The sequence below is a fragment of the Cervus canadensis genome, chromosome 21 (genome assembly GCF_019320065.1).
Source record: "Cervus canadensis isolate Bull #8, Minnesota chromosome 21, ASM1932006v1, whole genome shotgun sequence".
Taxonomy (NCBI): Eukaryota; Metazoa; Chordata; class Mammalia; order Artiodactyla; family Cervidae; genus Cervus; species Cervus canadensis.
In genome coordinates, this window is record NC_057406.1 from 16,772,331 (window position 1) to 16,789,353 (window position 17,023).

The 17,023-nt window shown below is 42.0% G+C and overlaps 1 protein-coding gene across 1 annotated transcript in view; it reads right to left on the reverse strand.

The window, feature by feature from the left end:
- The window catches only part of LOC122423127, a 308,231-nt gene that overhangs the window by 32,240 nt on the left and 258,968 nt on the right, over positions 1–17,023 (reverse strand). The window contains 3 exon segments of the mRNA XM_043439907.1: positions 1,117–1,437; positions 5,639–5,959; positions 9,323–9,643. Of these exon segments, the coding sequence (XP_043295842.1) occupies positions 1,117–1,437; positions 5,639–5,959; positions 9,323–9,643 (963 nt within the window).

The following is a 17,023-nucleotide window of genomic DNA, read 5'->3' on the forward strand; positions in this document are numbered from 1 at the left end:
CCCAGGAGCTGCTTTTCCATGGCTGCCAAGACCTGATGCAGATGTCCTAATGCCCTTCCCTGTCCCACATGCCAGCATCTGGCATGGCCCTTTTTTAAGACCAATCAGCTCTATTAGGGAACTTGTTGTGATGTCTGATCATTTCTTCCTCAGTTTCAGCTATTCTGATAGGATTGATGTCCTGGACAATTCATCAAACATTTTGATAACAACTGGGAATACCTCTGGCAAACACTGTGATCACCCAATCACATTCTAATTTCTACCTTGGCTCAGTTCAAATACATTTAGACTGGACTGAGCCCGTGTTATGTATCATGTCAGGTTCTTGTAACCTCACTGCCCTTAGTTTTGCTGCAGCTACTGTGTTGCAACTGTCAAACTTCAGGTTTTCCTGCAGCCTCAACATCCCCACAAATAGGATGTGAGCTCCCCACCCAGGTGAGCAGGTGGGGAGAGTGATGAGTGTGATGAGACTAGCCCCTGACACAAGTCCCCCATCTTGTCCTCCCCTGTGACCCAGTGACCTTCAAATGCACCTGTGAAATCCTCTCACTTCATTTCATAGTATAGCTACACCTGGACCCGAGTATTGTCACTTCTCCACGGGTCTTCACTCTCTCTTTTGTGTCTCCGCTGCTTCATTGAGCCTGATCTCTTGGTACCTCCCCATGTACCCACCTAATAAAACTTTCTAGGATGTCTCTCTAGGATCTGTGAATATCATAAACTTTGTTTATGCACCTCTCTTCTATCCCTTGTTATAACCATACTTTTCTGACCATCTCATGGAAGAATACAACAGGCTACCATGGTGAACCTAAATCATAGAGGTCCAACCCAGCAGCAGCGCATGTATGAAACATTTGAGCTCACTTTCATGCCTCCTATGACATGTCACAGAGACTGGAGGGACCAGTGACTACAGGTCTGGAGACTTTTTCTCCATGGCCAAGTAACTCCTGATGTTTCTTTGAGCACCTAATGTTCGAGAAATCACTGGGATCCTCAGCCACAAATGTACTAATGGGTGTGACCTGTATTCTCATTTTATTCCCAGAAAGAGATTGAGGCTTTTCCTGCTGGAAATTCCCTCCCAGACCGGACAGGACTTACCTGAGCACACTGCTCCAGCATCCCCGTCATGGGAAAGGCCCTCAGGACGATGGTCTTTAAGAGGAGGATAACTACACTGAGTGGGCAGTGACTCTGTCCCATTGCAGTAAATATACTGAAACCAAATGGGGCCAGTCCCTGATCCCAAATAAGCCCCTCTGGGAGCATCAGTGGCAGCTCCACACTTCAGCTGTCTGCACACCACCTGTGCCTCCTCCATGCTCCAGTTCTGATCATTCACTGTGCCCCACTCTCCTTGGTGCTTCACTTCCACTCTCCCCTCACAGTGGTGGGCTCCATCCTTCAACCTCACCTCCAGAGCTGCAGAGGGACAAGGACACAGGAGACATTTTAGGAGGCCATGAAGTGGTCTACTGGTAAGTATTAAAAAATGGGATATCTGATTTCTGAAAATGGACATGAGTTTGAGCAAACTCCATGAGATAGTGAAGAAGAGGGAGGCCTGGCCTTCTGTAGTCCATGGAGTCACAGAGAGTTGGAAATGACTTACCGACTGAACAACAATAATTAGGCACATGGAAATACTAATAGTTTCTTGCTTATTTGAAATGAAGCATAACCATGTAATCTGGCTTATCCCATGAAGTGTGAGAACAAATAATGTCACTTTTACAAAGAAACATTTAACAGTCAATATATTTTCTACTAAGGAAGATCTTGCAGCATTTTGTTAAGATGGTAGCATAACAATATGGTAGGACATTCAACAACCTGGTGCTTGATAAATTATGATAAACAGAGACCCTGGAAAACTGAATACAATACGTCATGTGAGAAAAATAATAGCTATTAGTTAGTACATTATAACCTGGCTTACTTTGGCTATAGTTATAAGAAATAGAAGAAAATTAAGAAAGAGAAAATATTAAGATAGAGACTTAGCATATATTACCTCAAATTGCAAAGCAGTTACACTAAAACCTAAGTCCCTAAGAACATGAGAAACAAATAACGAGTAAACTGAAGCCTCAGATATACTACGAAAAATTGCCAATCTCAAACTCTATAATCAAAAAACACTCTTTTAAAGAATAAAGCCCTGGAAAGTGACTTAACCAAATTGATGATGTAGGAGACAGGCGCTTTCATCCCCCCCAATAAAGATCAACAATTAAGCAGCTATCTACAGATGGAAACAACTCTGGACAAATCTGGAATCCTCTTAATAACTTTTAGCAACACAAAGATATCATCATTTTGCCAGTATCATTCCATCCCCCAAGCCAGCATCATTCAATGCCAAGAGAGTTCCCCTTGCCAAGAACATCAGAGCAGGCTGATAAGCCAGAGTTCTGGCCTTGTGGGGCAATACGTGAAGGTTGTGTTTGAGTTTCACCTCACCCAGACCCACAAAGCTGAGACACATATAAAGACCTGGAATAAGGAAGAAAAGAAGGGGCTATAGCAGCTGCCACACAACAGGAACAACTGCAGTTCACAGAGTCCTGCTCTGTAAGCAAATTCAGCAGATTCTGCCCCTGAAAAAACCAATGCTGCAGACCTCCTGCAGATTTCACCAGATCACCCACCCCGGTAACACATTCACTGACATCAGATCCAGAGTATCTCCAGCTTCACTTCCTCCAGAGCCCAGCAACAGCACTGGCAACAAGCTCAGCTTTCTGGCTGAACAAGTGCAAGTTTTTTTTCAGTCGCCCGGTTATGTCTGCCTCTTTGCGACCCCATGGACTGCAGCAAGCCAGGCATCCCTGTTCCTCACCATGTCCCAAAGTTTGCCCAAGTTCATGGCCCTTGCATCATCTGCAAGACACTAGTCTAAACACAAGGTGCTGACCCCAACACCATGCATGCACTCATGGCTAGACCCTCCAACTGTGCACTTGAATCCCACCAGCCTGACACCCGTCAGCAGGCTCCACTGCAGTGTGCAGGCCCGGGGAAGAGAGTGCAGCCATGGGAGAGCACATGGAGAGCTAGTCCCGCAGGCTGCCAGGGAGCCCTTCGATGGCCCAGGCCCTTGCTGCCTTCTTGGGTCTCCACCACTACATGTGTGTCTATAACTGGCACCTCCCCTATACAGACTAAATTTGGTACCCCAAAAAACCAAAACAGAAAACAAATCTGAGTAGAAGTATTTGTGAAAGAAATAGATTTCATATAAAAATTTCCCACAAAAAAACTGCAACTTTCAAGGGTCAGCACTTCCACAGAGCTCTGGAACAACTCCACATCGAGATAAAGGAAGAGAGGGCAGGAAGGAATGAGGACAGGGAGGAAGTGTAACACAGAGGCTGTGGTGAACGTGGGAGCTGACCTGGATCATGATCCCAGTCTTCCCTCCTGCAGTCCTTACATCCTCACCCCTTCACCATTTTGCTAGAAATGGTTTCATCATACTTGAAATGCTAGAAAACCAGTTTTATGAAAACAAAAATTACTACTGAAACTCAAATGCCCTTTCAAAATTTGTTTTTAGTGGTAACACTGTAATAAAAGAGGATGAAGAAAACTTATGAGTAGATTAACAGGTTTATGGCATAGGTTGTGATAATTGTTTCACAGATGTATACAGATCTCCAAACTCATCAGGTTGTAAATAGTAACTGCTGCTGCTGCTAAGTCGCTTCAGTCGTGTCCAACTCTGTGCGACCCCATAGACGGCAGCCCACCAGGCTCCCCCGTCCCTGGGATTCTCCAGGTAAGAACAGTGGAGTGGGTTGCCATTTCCTTCTCCAATGCATGAAAGTGAAAAGTGACAGTGAAGTCTCTCAGTTGTATCCAACTCTCAGCTACCCCATGGACTGCAGCCCACCAGGCTCCTCCGTCCATGGGATTTTCCAGGCAAGAGTACTGGAGTGGGTTGCCATTGCCTTCTCCAAATAGTAACTAGGTACAGCTTTTTGTATGTTAGTCATATCTCAATAAAAGAGATTTAAACAAAGGAAAAGAATTGCTTTCTTAGCAGCCTCAGGTGAAAGTGTTAGTTGTTCAGCTGTGTCTAAACTCTTTGTGACACCACAGACTGTAACCCACCAGGCTCCTCTGTCCATGGGATTCTCCAGGCAAGAATACTGGCGTGGGTAGCCATTTTCTTCTGCAGGGGATCTTCCCAACCCAGGGATCGAACCAGGGTCTCCTGCCTTACAGGCAGTTTCTTAACCACCTGAGCCACTAGGGAAGCCAGGAGCCTCAAGAGTATTATCAAAGATCTGCTAAAGGTGAGGTTGGAAAAGATCACTTTTCCAATGATCTTCCCCAACAAAACACAGAGAACTGATTGGCTGTGCCTCCTAAGGACCTACTGCAGATGTCCTCAGAGCTCCCCTGTCCCACCACCTCAGCTGCTGGGAGGATCCTTTCCTGAGATCCAACCACCTCTATAAGGACTTTGCCATGATATCTGATATTATCTTCCTTATTCCAGCTATTGTGGTGGGATTTATGCCCTGGAAAATTCATCAAACATTCTGATCACACCTGGCAACATCTCTGGCAAACACTGTGACCACTCACATTCTAGTTGCCACCTTGACTCAGGTCAATTACACGTAGACAACATTGGGACCTTCTGTATCATTTCAAGTTTACCTAACCTTAACTGACATTAGCTTTGCTTGAGCTTTTGTGTTGTAATTGTCAAACCTCGGGTTTTCCTTTTCCCTCAGCATCCCCGCAGATAGGATGCGAGCTCTTCATACAGGTGAGCAGGTGCACAGTGATGAGCCTAGCTCCTGCCACAAATCCCACATCCTGTCCTCCTCTGTGACCTAGTGACCTTCAGATGCACCAGTGAAAACCCTCATCACTTTCTTTCTGTCACTTCACCCTGACTCTCAGCACTGTCACTGGTTCATGGGTCTTAACACCCATTTTGGGTCACTGCTTCTGGGCTGAGCTAGTTCTATTGGTACCTCCCCCATATAACAACCTGATGATACTCTCTCTAGGATCTGTGAGTAAAATAAACTATGTCTGCCTGCACCTTTTCTGTATCCTTTCTTTTAGTCATACTTGTCTGGCCATCTCATGAAAGAACACAACAAGCTATCATGATGGACCAAATGCATACAGGTCCAACCCAACAGTTGTACATGCATGAAACATTTGAGCTCACCCTCCTACAGACCTGGGTTCAAACCCTGCGTCAGAAAGGTCCTCTGTAGAAGGGAATGGCAACCCACTTCAGTATTCTTGTCTGGAAAATCCCATGGACAGAGGAGCTTGGTGGTCTCCAGTCCAGGGAGTGGCAAAGAGTCGGACACAACTAAACAAGTAAAACTTTCACTTTCTTCCTCCTGACTTCTATGACATATCACAAAGACTGGAGGGACCAGTGACTATGGGTTTGGAGCTTTCCTCCCCAGAGCCAAGCTAGTCCTTTTGTTTTTTTGAGCATCTAACATTCATGAAATCACAGTGTGAGTGAAATCTTCACCCAAGTATGTTCTAAAGGCTGTAATCCATATGCTTGTAGTTAATCTGGGAATAAAACTGAAAGGTTTCCTGAAGGGAAGCCCCTCCCAGACCAGACAGGACTTACCTGAGCAGACTGCTCCAGCATCCTTGTTGTGGGAATGGCCCTCGGGATGATGGTCCATAACAACAGGATAACTACACTCGGTGATAGCTGACTCCTGCCCTTTGCAGTAAATATAGTGAAACCAAATGGGTCCAATTCCTGGTCCAAATTTAGACCCTTTGGGAGCATCAACTGCAGTTCCACACCTCAACTCTCTGCACACCACACGTGCCTCCTCCATGTTCCAATTGTAATCATTCACTGTGCCCCATGCTCCTTGGTGCTTTACTTCCACTCTCCCCTCACAGGGGTGGTCTCCATCCATCAGCCTCAGCTCCAGATCTGCAAGAGAGACACAGACACAGGACACAGGGGAGATTTTAGGAGACAATGCAGTGGTATGCAATTAAATATTTAAAAAATCTTCTCTCTGAGGGGGAAAAAAGTACTGGTGAATAGCATTTTTTGACTTCTGTGATATAAACGTTCCCACTTTGGCCAACTCAAAGCTCCCAATGTGCCATCACTGAACCTGGAGCAGGAAGGGAGGCACCAGGTATTTCTCATGAGCCTGCTGGACCAGCTCAAGGGACACCACTGAAGACAGGCCTTCAGAGACTCTGGATGCTGCCCAAGGCTGCTAGGGCCCAGCTTTCCCATCTCAGTTATAGCTCATGGCCCAGGATCCAGGGAGGAATCATCCCTCTCCTTCCCTGTCCATAGGAAGCATCTCATCCAGCTTAGGAACAGAGGACTGGGGTAATAGGCTCTAAAGTGTCCCGGTTATTCATGCCACCTGGTGTTCATGTCCTTGTGTAATCCAATACCATATTTGAAAAATATTGGCTGAGAATTTTTCAGAATTGATGACAGATACCAAGCCTTAGAGTTAATAAGTGCAATAAAACTAAGGGAACACATATGAAAAGCTATTAATTTGTAGGCACATCACTGATGTAAACACCACTCCTGTTTAGTGATAAGTAAAATTCTCTTTTCCTGAGCACATGGAATAACTAATGCTTTCTTGTCTATTTGAAAGGAAGCATAACCACATGATCTGACTTATACAAATAAGTATGATAACCAATGATGCCATTTCCACAGAGAAACATTTACGAGCCAGTGTATTTTTCTTGCGGGGTTGTGTTGAAGTGGTACAATAATAAGATAATGGGGAATTCATCAACCTGGGTGCTTAAAAAATTATCATAAGCAGAGGGCCTGCCAAACTGAATAGATCCCATCCTGTGCAGATAAATTTGGATTATTTGTTAATACTTTACAACCTAGCTTATTCTTTCTAAAATGATCAGAAATATCAGGAAATTGACAAAGAGAAAAATATTAACATAAAGACTTAGTGCGCATTACCTAAAATTGAAAAACATCTACACTAAGTTGCTCAGAATATGAGAAGCCAATATTAAGTAGACTGAAGACTTAGATGTGGTATAACAATGCAAATTTAAAACTTTATACTCACAACTTCTCTTTTAAAGAATAAAACCCTGGAAAGTGACAGCATGAAAATGATGATGTAGTAGACAGCAGACTTTATCCCCATAGAAACCTCAACAATTAGACAGTTATCTGCCAACAAATACAGTTCTAGAGTCAACAGTAGTCCTCCTCAGAAATTTTAGCAACACAAAGACATCATCGTTTTGCCAGCATTCCATCCCCCAAGCCAGAATTATTCGATGCCAAGAGAGTTTCCCCTTGCCAGGGATGTAAGAGCAGGCCTAGTAAACAGGGTCCTGGCCTTGTGGGGCAACATGTGAAGGTAGTTCTTCCATTCCACCTCACCCAGACCTGCAAAGCTGAGACACATATAAAGACCTGGAATAAGGAAGAAAAGAAGGGGCTACAGTATCTGTCACACAACAGGAACAACTGCAGTTCACAGGGTCCTGCTCTGTAGACAAATTCAACAGATCACACCCCTGAAGAAACTAATGCTGCAGACCTCCTGGAGATTTCAGCAGATTACCCACCTTGTATGCACATTCACTGACATCAGACCAAGAGTATCTCTACCTTCACTTCCTCCAGAGCCCAGGAATAGCACTGGCAATCAGCTCAGTTCTCTGGCAAGACACTAGTCTAAAGTCAAGATGTGAGCCCAGGACCATACATGTGCTCATGGCTAGACCCTCCAACTGTGCACTCGAATCCCACCAGCCTGACACCCTTCAGCAGGCTCCACTGCAGTGTGCAGGCCCAGAGGACAGAGTGCAGCCATGGGAGAGTACATGGAGGTCTAGAGCTCCCCAGGCTGCCAGGGAGCCCTCAATGACCCAGGCCCTTCCTGCCTTCTTGGGGGCCCACCACTACATGTGTGTCTATAACTGGCACCTCCCCCACATAGGCTAACTCTGGTATGAAAAAAAAAGAGAGATATCTACATAGTCTTACATATTTGCTAAAGAAATAGATTCCATATTATAAAAATTTCTCATAGTCTATTCTACAAACTTGAAAGGCCAGAACTTCCACAGAGCTCAGAAGTGACTCCCACATAAAGATGTAGAAGTCAAATCAGGAAGGATGAGAGCATGAAGGAAGCATAACACAGAAACTGTGGTGAATGTGGGACTTGACCTGAACCTTGATCCCCAGTCTTCCTTCATGCAATTCTTGCATCTTCATCCCATCACCAGTTTGCTTCCTAGCAGCTGGGAGTTCCCATTCCTAAGACCCAACCACTTCTAGTAGTGACTTTACTGAGATATCTGATAATAGCTTCCTCAGTTCCAGCCATTATGATGGAATTTATGTCCTGGACAGTTCATCAAACATTCTAAAAAGAACTGGGAACATCTCTGGCAAACACTGTGACCACCCAGTTATATTCTAGTTTAACCTTGCCTCAGGTCAAATACACATAGATAGGATTGAGACCTTATATGTATCATTTCCAGTTATCTTAACTTCAGGGTCCTTAGTTTTGTTCTAGCTGTTGTAATTGTCAAACCTGAGGTTTTCCTGCAGCGTCAACATCCCCACAAATAAGATGTGAGCTCCCCACCCAGGTGATTGGATACACTAGTGTGATGAGACGATCCCCTGACACAAATCTCCCCATCTTGCCTCCCCTGTGACCTAGTGACATTCAGATGCACCAGTGAAATCCCCTCTCACCTTTTCCTTGTGTAACTCCACCCTGACCTCCAGCACTGTCACTTGTTCATGGGTGTCCACTCCCTCCTTGTGGTCCTCACTTCTAGGTTGACCCTTGTCTACTGGTAACTGCCTCATTACCCATAAGATGATATCTGTCACTCTAAGATCTGTGAGTATAATGAACTGTGTTTGCCTGCACCTCTCTTGCATCCCTTCTTACAGCTGCACTTGACTGACCATCTCAAAAAGAAAACAAAAATTGACCATGCTGAACTGAGTTCTTAGAGGTCCAACCTGGAAGTTGTATCTGCATGAAACATTTAAGCTCACTCCTCTGCCTCTTACGACACATCAGAGAGACTGGAGGGACCAGTTACTATGGGTCTGGAGCCTTTCTCTCCAGGAACAAGCACGTCCTTATGTTGCTCTGAGCACCTAATGTTGAAGGAATCATTGTGTGAGTGGAATCTTCATTCAAGTACATTCTAAAGGCTGTGATCCATAGTCTCATAGCTACTCTGGGAATGAGACTAGGGCTTTACCTACTGGGGATGCCCTCCCAGACCAGACAAGACTTACCTGAGCAGACTGCTCCAGCATCCTGGTCATGGGAAAGGCCCTCAGGACGATAGTCTTTAAGAGAAGGATAACTGCACACTGTGAGCACTGACTCTGTCCCTTTGCAGTTAGTAGAATGAAACCAAATGGGGCCAATCCCTGGTCCAAAATAAGCCCCTCCAGGAGCATCAATGGCAGCTCCACACCCCAGCTGTCTGCACACCACGTGTGCCTCCTCCAAGCTCCAGTTGTGATCATTCACTGTGCCCCATTCTCCTTGGTGCTTCACTTCCACTCTCCCCTCACAGCGGTGGGCTCCATCCTTCAGCCTCACCTCCAGAGCTGCAAGACAGACACAGACATGGGACACAGGAGAGATTTTAGGAGACCATGTGGTAGTATGCTGACAAGTATTTAAAAAAAGAAGATTCTGATGTCTGAAAATAAACACTTCTTAAACAGCACTATTTGACTTCTGTGGTATAAATATTGCCACCATGGCCAACACAAAGCTCCCAATGTGCCATCACTGAACCTGGAGCAGGAAGGGAGGGACCAAGTATTTCTCATGAGCCTGTAGAACCAGCTTCAGGGACACCACCGAGGACAGGCCTTCAGAGACTCTGGATGCTGCCCTCTCTGTAGATGTGCCCAAGGCTATTAGGGCCCAGCTTCTCTGTCTCAGTTACAGCTCATGGCTGGGATCCAGGGAGGAATCCTCCCCCTCTGTCCCTGTCCATAGGGAACATCTCATCCAGCTTAGGAACAGAGGGCTGGAGTAACAAGCTCTAAAGTGTCCCAGATGTTTCTGTTACCTGTGTTCACATCCTTGTGTAATCCCCATGCTCGAATGTACCTAGTATCATGCGTCCAACAAAAGAAATTTTCCCAAGTGAAGTCACTTAAGAGATTAAGTTTCAGGATGACTCTGGTTCCTCCATTGTTGACCTATCTTACTTCCTCTCTTGCTCTAATGAAACCAGCTGCCACGTTGTGAAAACTTATGGAGAGACTCACATGACAAGGAACGGAGGCAGGACTGTAGCCAACAGCCAGCCAGGGACTGAGGTTCTCAGTTCAACAGTCCACCAAGTTCTGAATGCTGTCAACATCCAGCTGAGTATGTTTGGATGATCTCCATCGCTGGTTGAACCTTCAGATGATCACATCCTTATAAGAAATCATGTGTCTGAGGACCCAGGTAAGCCATGTCCATTCCTGGCCCACACAAAGTGTGAGATACTAGGTGTTTGCTGACTTAAGCTGTCAAATTCAGCACTAATTTGCTGCACAACAACACATAACTAATATAGGGCTTCCTTCCAGAGTCAGAAGACAGGGGTTGAACAAGCTGGAGGTTTATACATGTGCCTTCTCTTCTTCATCCAGATGAGACTTCTTTCTGTGTGACCAGGTTTGCTGCCTGGTCTCACTTCAAACTGGGACCCAAACCACCTCTCTCTGTCATATCAGGTCTCACCCAGTGTCCCAGGCTCTTGCCTTCTTGTCGGGAACTGAGAAGTGAGTTTACTGAGACCTTGAATCAGCTCCATCAGCTTTGAGTTCGGGTCAGGAAGTGAGATTTTTTCTTAAAATCTAACAAATGTGGTCCCTGGGGACCACGCACACTGCTCCGGTCTCCGCCCTGCCCCATGTGCTCTCACTCTGGAAACAGAAGTGGTGCATCACAGAGGGAACATCTGGGAAAATGTTAAACTAGAGAAGATCCTGGTGTGTAGATGGCTCAGGCCAGCGCCTGCCACAAAATAGCACAGACTGGCTGGTTAAACAGCAGAAATTCATTTATTTTATCAGAGTGCTGGAGGCTGGTAAGTCCAAGGCACAGGGGTGCTGGCAAGGCAATGCTTATCCTGAAACCTCTTTCTTTGGCTTTCAGGCCATAGCTGTCTCACTGTGTGCTCACCTGGCCTTTCCTAGGACATGTGCACTTAGAGAAAGAGAGGGAGGCCCGTCTCTTCCTTTCCCTGTAATGTCACCTATTAAATTAAGGCCACATCCTTCTGACTTTAATTAACCTCAATTACTTCCTAAAGGCCCTATCTCCTGCAGTGACTGTGGGGTTAGGTCTTCAAGATATACTTTATGGAGGGACACAGTTCAGTCCATAGATTTGCAGAGGTTCATTCTCAGAAGGAAATAATAATAAAAGGGGAAGAGATGAAAGAGACAGTAGACACAGGGAGATGTCCTGTGATGCTTACTCAGATGTTTTAGAATCTGACACTGAAGTGACAGTAAAGGATTGAAATAGGATCCTGAAAGTTCATGAGAAGCTAGTTTTATTAATAATAAAATTATCTAGGGATATTGGTTCAAGATGGCAGCATAGAAGGACGTGTGTTCATATCCAAAAATAGACTGGCTGGGTGGATGAAAACATGTGCATGTATGCACTTCCACTTACCACATCTCTCTATTTAACTGCCCAATTTGTATGTAATTATTTTATATTGTTAGGTTAATCATGTTTCTATTATGGCTTGCAATTGTAATTATCTTTTATTTTTTTGTCTGGCTATTGATTGTGAAAACTGATAAACATATTTTACTATTGTGATTATGTAGCTATTATTCATTTTAATACCACTGTTTCATGATTGGTCAACAGAAAGTAGAATTCTGTATTACTAAAACTACCATTTAAGAGAAAAACCTTAATCACTTTTTAAAATCCAATGCACATTAGAATTTATCTTGGAATTTTTTCAAAAATACAAGTGCCCAGGTATATTTTTTCTCCAAAGCTTCAGATATAACTCTAATGAAATCCATCCATGTTTAAAACAACTGGACTATATGATCTTTTCCTAGTTTGTTTCACCTTTTCTGTTTCATATTCAGTGCTCTCATTTCACTTAGTTTATGTTTGTTAATTTTTCCATCTCTTTTTTTGTTGTTCTGTCTCAAGCCTTTATCAAGTGTAATGGAAAAGTTTACATATATAATGTATAATGTAGTAAAAAGAATCTGCCTGCCAATACAGGAGGTGCAGGAGACACAGGTTAAATCCCTGGGTGGTGAAGATCCCCTAAAGGATGAAATGGCAACCCACTCCAGTATTCTTGCCTGGAAAAATCCCATGAACAGAGGAGCCTGGGAGGCTACAGTCCATAGGGTCACAAAGAGTCGGACACGCCTGAGCTACTGAACACAAGCCCATAATGTAATGTATATATTTTAGAAAGCTTTTGAATTTTTGCTTAGCTAAATTCAAATTTTGCTTAGCTAAAACATTTATTTTGGTTCCACTTGCTTGACTAAATATGAATAGAATGCTAGATTTCTAATTTATATTCATTCAAAGTTTGATATAGTTCCATTTATTCTGGTATCTAGTATTACTACTAAAAGTCTAGAAAGCGTACTATTTTAGTGATTTTTAAAAGAAATTTGAATAAGGCTTGAAACTTCCAATCCACTCTGAGGATACCATGTTGTTAAAAAAACAGAAAATTAACCATGTTTTTAAAAAAACAAGAAAATTAACATATGATACAATATTACTAACCAAAGTACAGATTTGTTCAAATTTTATAAAATTTTATGCTAGTGTCCATTATTTGTTTTCATATATTGTTCAATATTTAGTTGCACTGAGCAGTTTCAGCTGTATGCAAAAAATTCTGATAAATTTTCTTTTCATTTTTTTCTGTTACAAACATTTTCTAGTTTTCCTGGTTATGGCTTCTTAGATATACCCATTATTTAAAAGTGGACACTTAATTTCCAATAAGTAACCCCAATGTAACTTCAATTACATGGGATTTTTAGGGTATCATTGATGCTAATTTCTCATTTTGATATTACTTTCTCATTTAAAGGCTTTCTTCTCTTCAGTCATTCTCTGTGTTTTTTGAGTCTTTTAAGTTTTTTGAGGATTTCAATGGCTAAATCAAAGATCTCTCCTGGTAAATGTCACATTGCACTTGAAAATATGTGGGTTATTTTCAAATATTTCTAACATAATTCCACTGTGATAAGAGAACAGACTCTGTATGATTCCAATACTTTTAGACCAGAAAAGTTTTGCACCTTGTTTTATGCCCCTGGATATGTTCCAGTGTCTCCTGGTTTATAGTATCTGGAAACTTGAATAGAATTTGCATCCTGTTGTTGTGTGAAAACTGTGCAAATCTTAATTATGTTGAATTGGGTCATAGTGTTTTTCAGGTCTACTATATCCTTCTACATTTCTGCTTATTCATTCAGTAAATTTTTGAGAGTTTGATAGTCAAACTTCAACTGAAAATCTTAACTCATCTACTTTAAAAATGGTAATATATAGTGGAACTATATGCAATTTTGTTGTATATTTTCCGAGTCTCCTATAAATGTGTTATCATACTTTCATAATTTAAAATATAAAATGAAAGAAAATTTCAAAAAATAATAAAATTATCTATTGGGAGGCATGCTTTGTGCTGTAAATGAGGAAAAAAGTAAGAAAATGTTCCTGTTTTCATGTAGCTTTTACCTAGTTGATGACAAAAACAAGCAAGTACGTGATTTCATTACTGTATTAAGTTCCAAGAGATTATCTCAGTAACAGTTGTCTTAGCTATTGAGGGTATCTTGTCAGCTGAAAATAAATAAAGTGGAATAAATTCACTAAAAATTATCTTAAAAGTGTTAAAGATCTCATAAGACCGGAACAAAAGGTCAGGGCAATCTAAGAGTAAATGGAAATTAATGGAAGGGGTAATCTGCTCTTGCTCTGAGGGCTCTAGGGCATTCAGGAAAATGTGTGGTGTTTCTTACGGCCCTTGGTGTGAGGAAGGGCTTCCCAGGTGGAACTAGTGGTAAATAATCTGTCTGCCAATGTAGGAGACATAACACATGAGTTTTTCATTCCTGATTCGGGAAGATCCCTTGGAGGAGGGCATGGAAGCCCACTCCAGTATTCTTGCCTGGAGAATCCCATGGACAGAGGGGCCTGGCAGGCTACAGTCCTTAGGGTCACAAAGAGTCAGACACAACTGAGCGACTGAGCACGCATGCATGTAAGGTGGTAAGGAGACAAATCAAATTGGAAAACCACACCCAGATGAGAATCCAGCAGAAGGCATTCTCCACAATAAGCTGGCACTTAAAACAGGCAGATTTTGTACAGAATTAGATTCAGAGTTTGAATCGCTGGATTGTCTAGGTAATATCCATTTCTGCACTTGTATGAAGGTGGTCCACTATTGATAATACCAAAAAACCATGAAAAAGTATCTATGTATTCCTTTCTATAGTAAATTACCTTCATCCAAGTTTTCAATTATCTTTATAAATAATTTTTATAGAGAAAGTGACCAGTATATTGTCAAAAAAAAAAAAGAAAAGTATATCAAGAAAATGGTCCATGAACGCAAACCAAGAGAAACAACTGAGGTGAAGCAGAGACTTCTCATATTCAATATCAGACACTAGGCTGTTTATCTTCCACATATACCATATTTAAAGAAATAAAAGCACTGTTGAAGGATCTTCAGAGGACTAAAAAATGCACAGAAAAAAAATTTTAAACTGAGCTTCTATGAATGAAAAATACACTTAAAGTTACAATGTTTGCATCAAATTAACCTCAGAAAAACATAGAATTAGTGAATTTTATAATAAGTCAGAGGAAATCATCAGGAATACTACTGCATAGAACAACAAAAACATGAAAAATCCAGAGACAAAATCAGAGATAGAAAATGGAGCAAGATGTTTCAAATAAGTTAAACTGACATATGGGCATAAAGAGAGAGAAAGAGACAGAGAAAGAGAGACACAAAGAAAAACAAAGAATTGAACAGAAGAAATATTTGAAAAATATTGGCTGAGCATTTTCCAGAATTGATGAAAGATATCAAGCCTTAGAGTGAAGTAAGGGGGCTACCAGTGGCAAAAAGGAAAAAACTCAGGGACACAAATAGATAGCAATTAAATTACAGACACTTCAAGCAGGTAAACATCATAAATGTTTAGTGATATTTAAAATTCTTTTATTCTGAGTACATGGAAATACTAATACTTCTTTGCCTACTTGAAAGGAAACATAACCATGTGATCTGACATATCCAATGAAGTGTGAGAACAAATGATGTCACTTCCACATAGAAACATTTAAGAGTCAATATATTTTTCTACCATAGCAAATCCTGCAGCATTGTGGTGAAGTAGTAGCATATTAATAATAAAAGGATGGGGCACTAAACAATATGGATACATGAATAATTATGATAAGCAGATCGAAAAAACTAAGATCATGGCATCCGGTCCCATCACTTCATGGCAAAAACATGGGTAAAAAGTGGGAACAGTGACAAATTTTATTTTCCTGTGCTCCCAAATCACTATGGACAATGACTGCAGCCATGAAATTAAAAGATACTTGCTCCTTGGAAGGAAAGCTAGGACAAACCTACACAGCATATTAAAAAGCAGACACATCACTTTACTGACAAAGGCCCATCTAGTCCAAGCTATGGTTCTTCCCAGTAGTCATGTGTGAGTGTGAGAGATGGATCCTAAAGAAGGCTGAGCACAGAATTGATGTTCTTGAACTGTGGTGTTGGAAAAGACTCTTGAGAGTCCCTTGGATAGCAAGGAGATCAAACCAGTCAATCCTAAATGAAATCAGTCCTGAATATTCATTGGAAGGACTAATGCTGAAGCTGCAATACTTCGGCCACCTGATGCGAAGTGCCGACTCATTGGAAAAGACCCTGATGCTGGGAAAAATTGAAGGCAAAAGGAGAAGGGAGTGGCAAGGAAGAGATGGCTGGATGGCATCACCAACTTAATGGACATGAGTCTGAGCAAACTCTGGGAGATGGTGAAGGACAGGGAAGCCTGGCCTACTGCTGTCCATGGGGTCTCAAAGAGTTGGACATGACCTAGTGACTGAACAACAGCAAGAGTAGAGCAAAGATAATGAGGGGATATAAACCACTATGAGTGTTAAATCCCATAGCACTCTCAAATCTTTTTATTTTTAAGTATATCTCAATTGGAATTAATATGAAGACATTATTTTTCTTGAAATTATAACATTAGCAGCTCCAGTATCACACAAAATACAACATCACACAGTCCATTTTATTTCAGATGCTGGTTTATCAGAATAAGGCAAGGACTCCTGCAGTGTTTCCACAAGCTTTTCTGCATTTGAAACCATAATAAGACATTGTGACAATAAGGGATGTCATTTGAAATGCTAAGAAATGGGTTCTCTTAAAACAAAAATTCCTAACTGAAGCTCAAATGCTCTTTCAAAATAGTTACTTTGATAGTAATACTGTAATAAAGAGGATGAAAGAAAACTTTGGAGGAGATGAACAGGTTTATGGCATAGCTTGTATTCATGGTTTCACAAATGTATACTGATCACCAAATTCATCAGGGGTAAATACTAACTATGTACAGTTTTTGTAGGTCAACTTTACTTCAATAAATTAGTTTTTACAAAGGAAAGAATTGTTTTCTTAGCAACCTCAAGAGCATCATTAAAGTTTGCTAAAGGTGAGATTCATCAAACAGGCTGATAACAACTGGGAACATCTCTGGCAAATACTGTGACCACCCAATCATTCTAATTTCCACCTGGCATGCATGCTCAGCAGTCATATCTGACTCTGTGCGACTCTATGGACTATAGCCCACCAGGCTCCTCTGTTCATGGGATTCTCCAGGCAAGAATACTGGAGTGGGTTGCCATGCCCTTCTCCA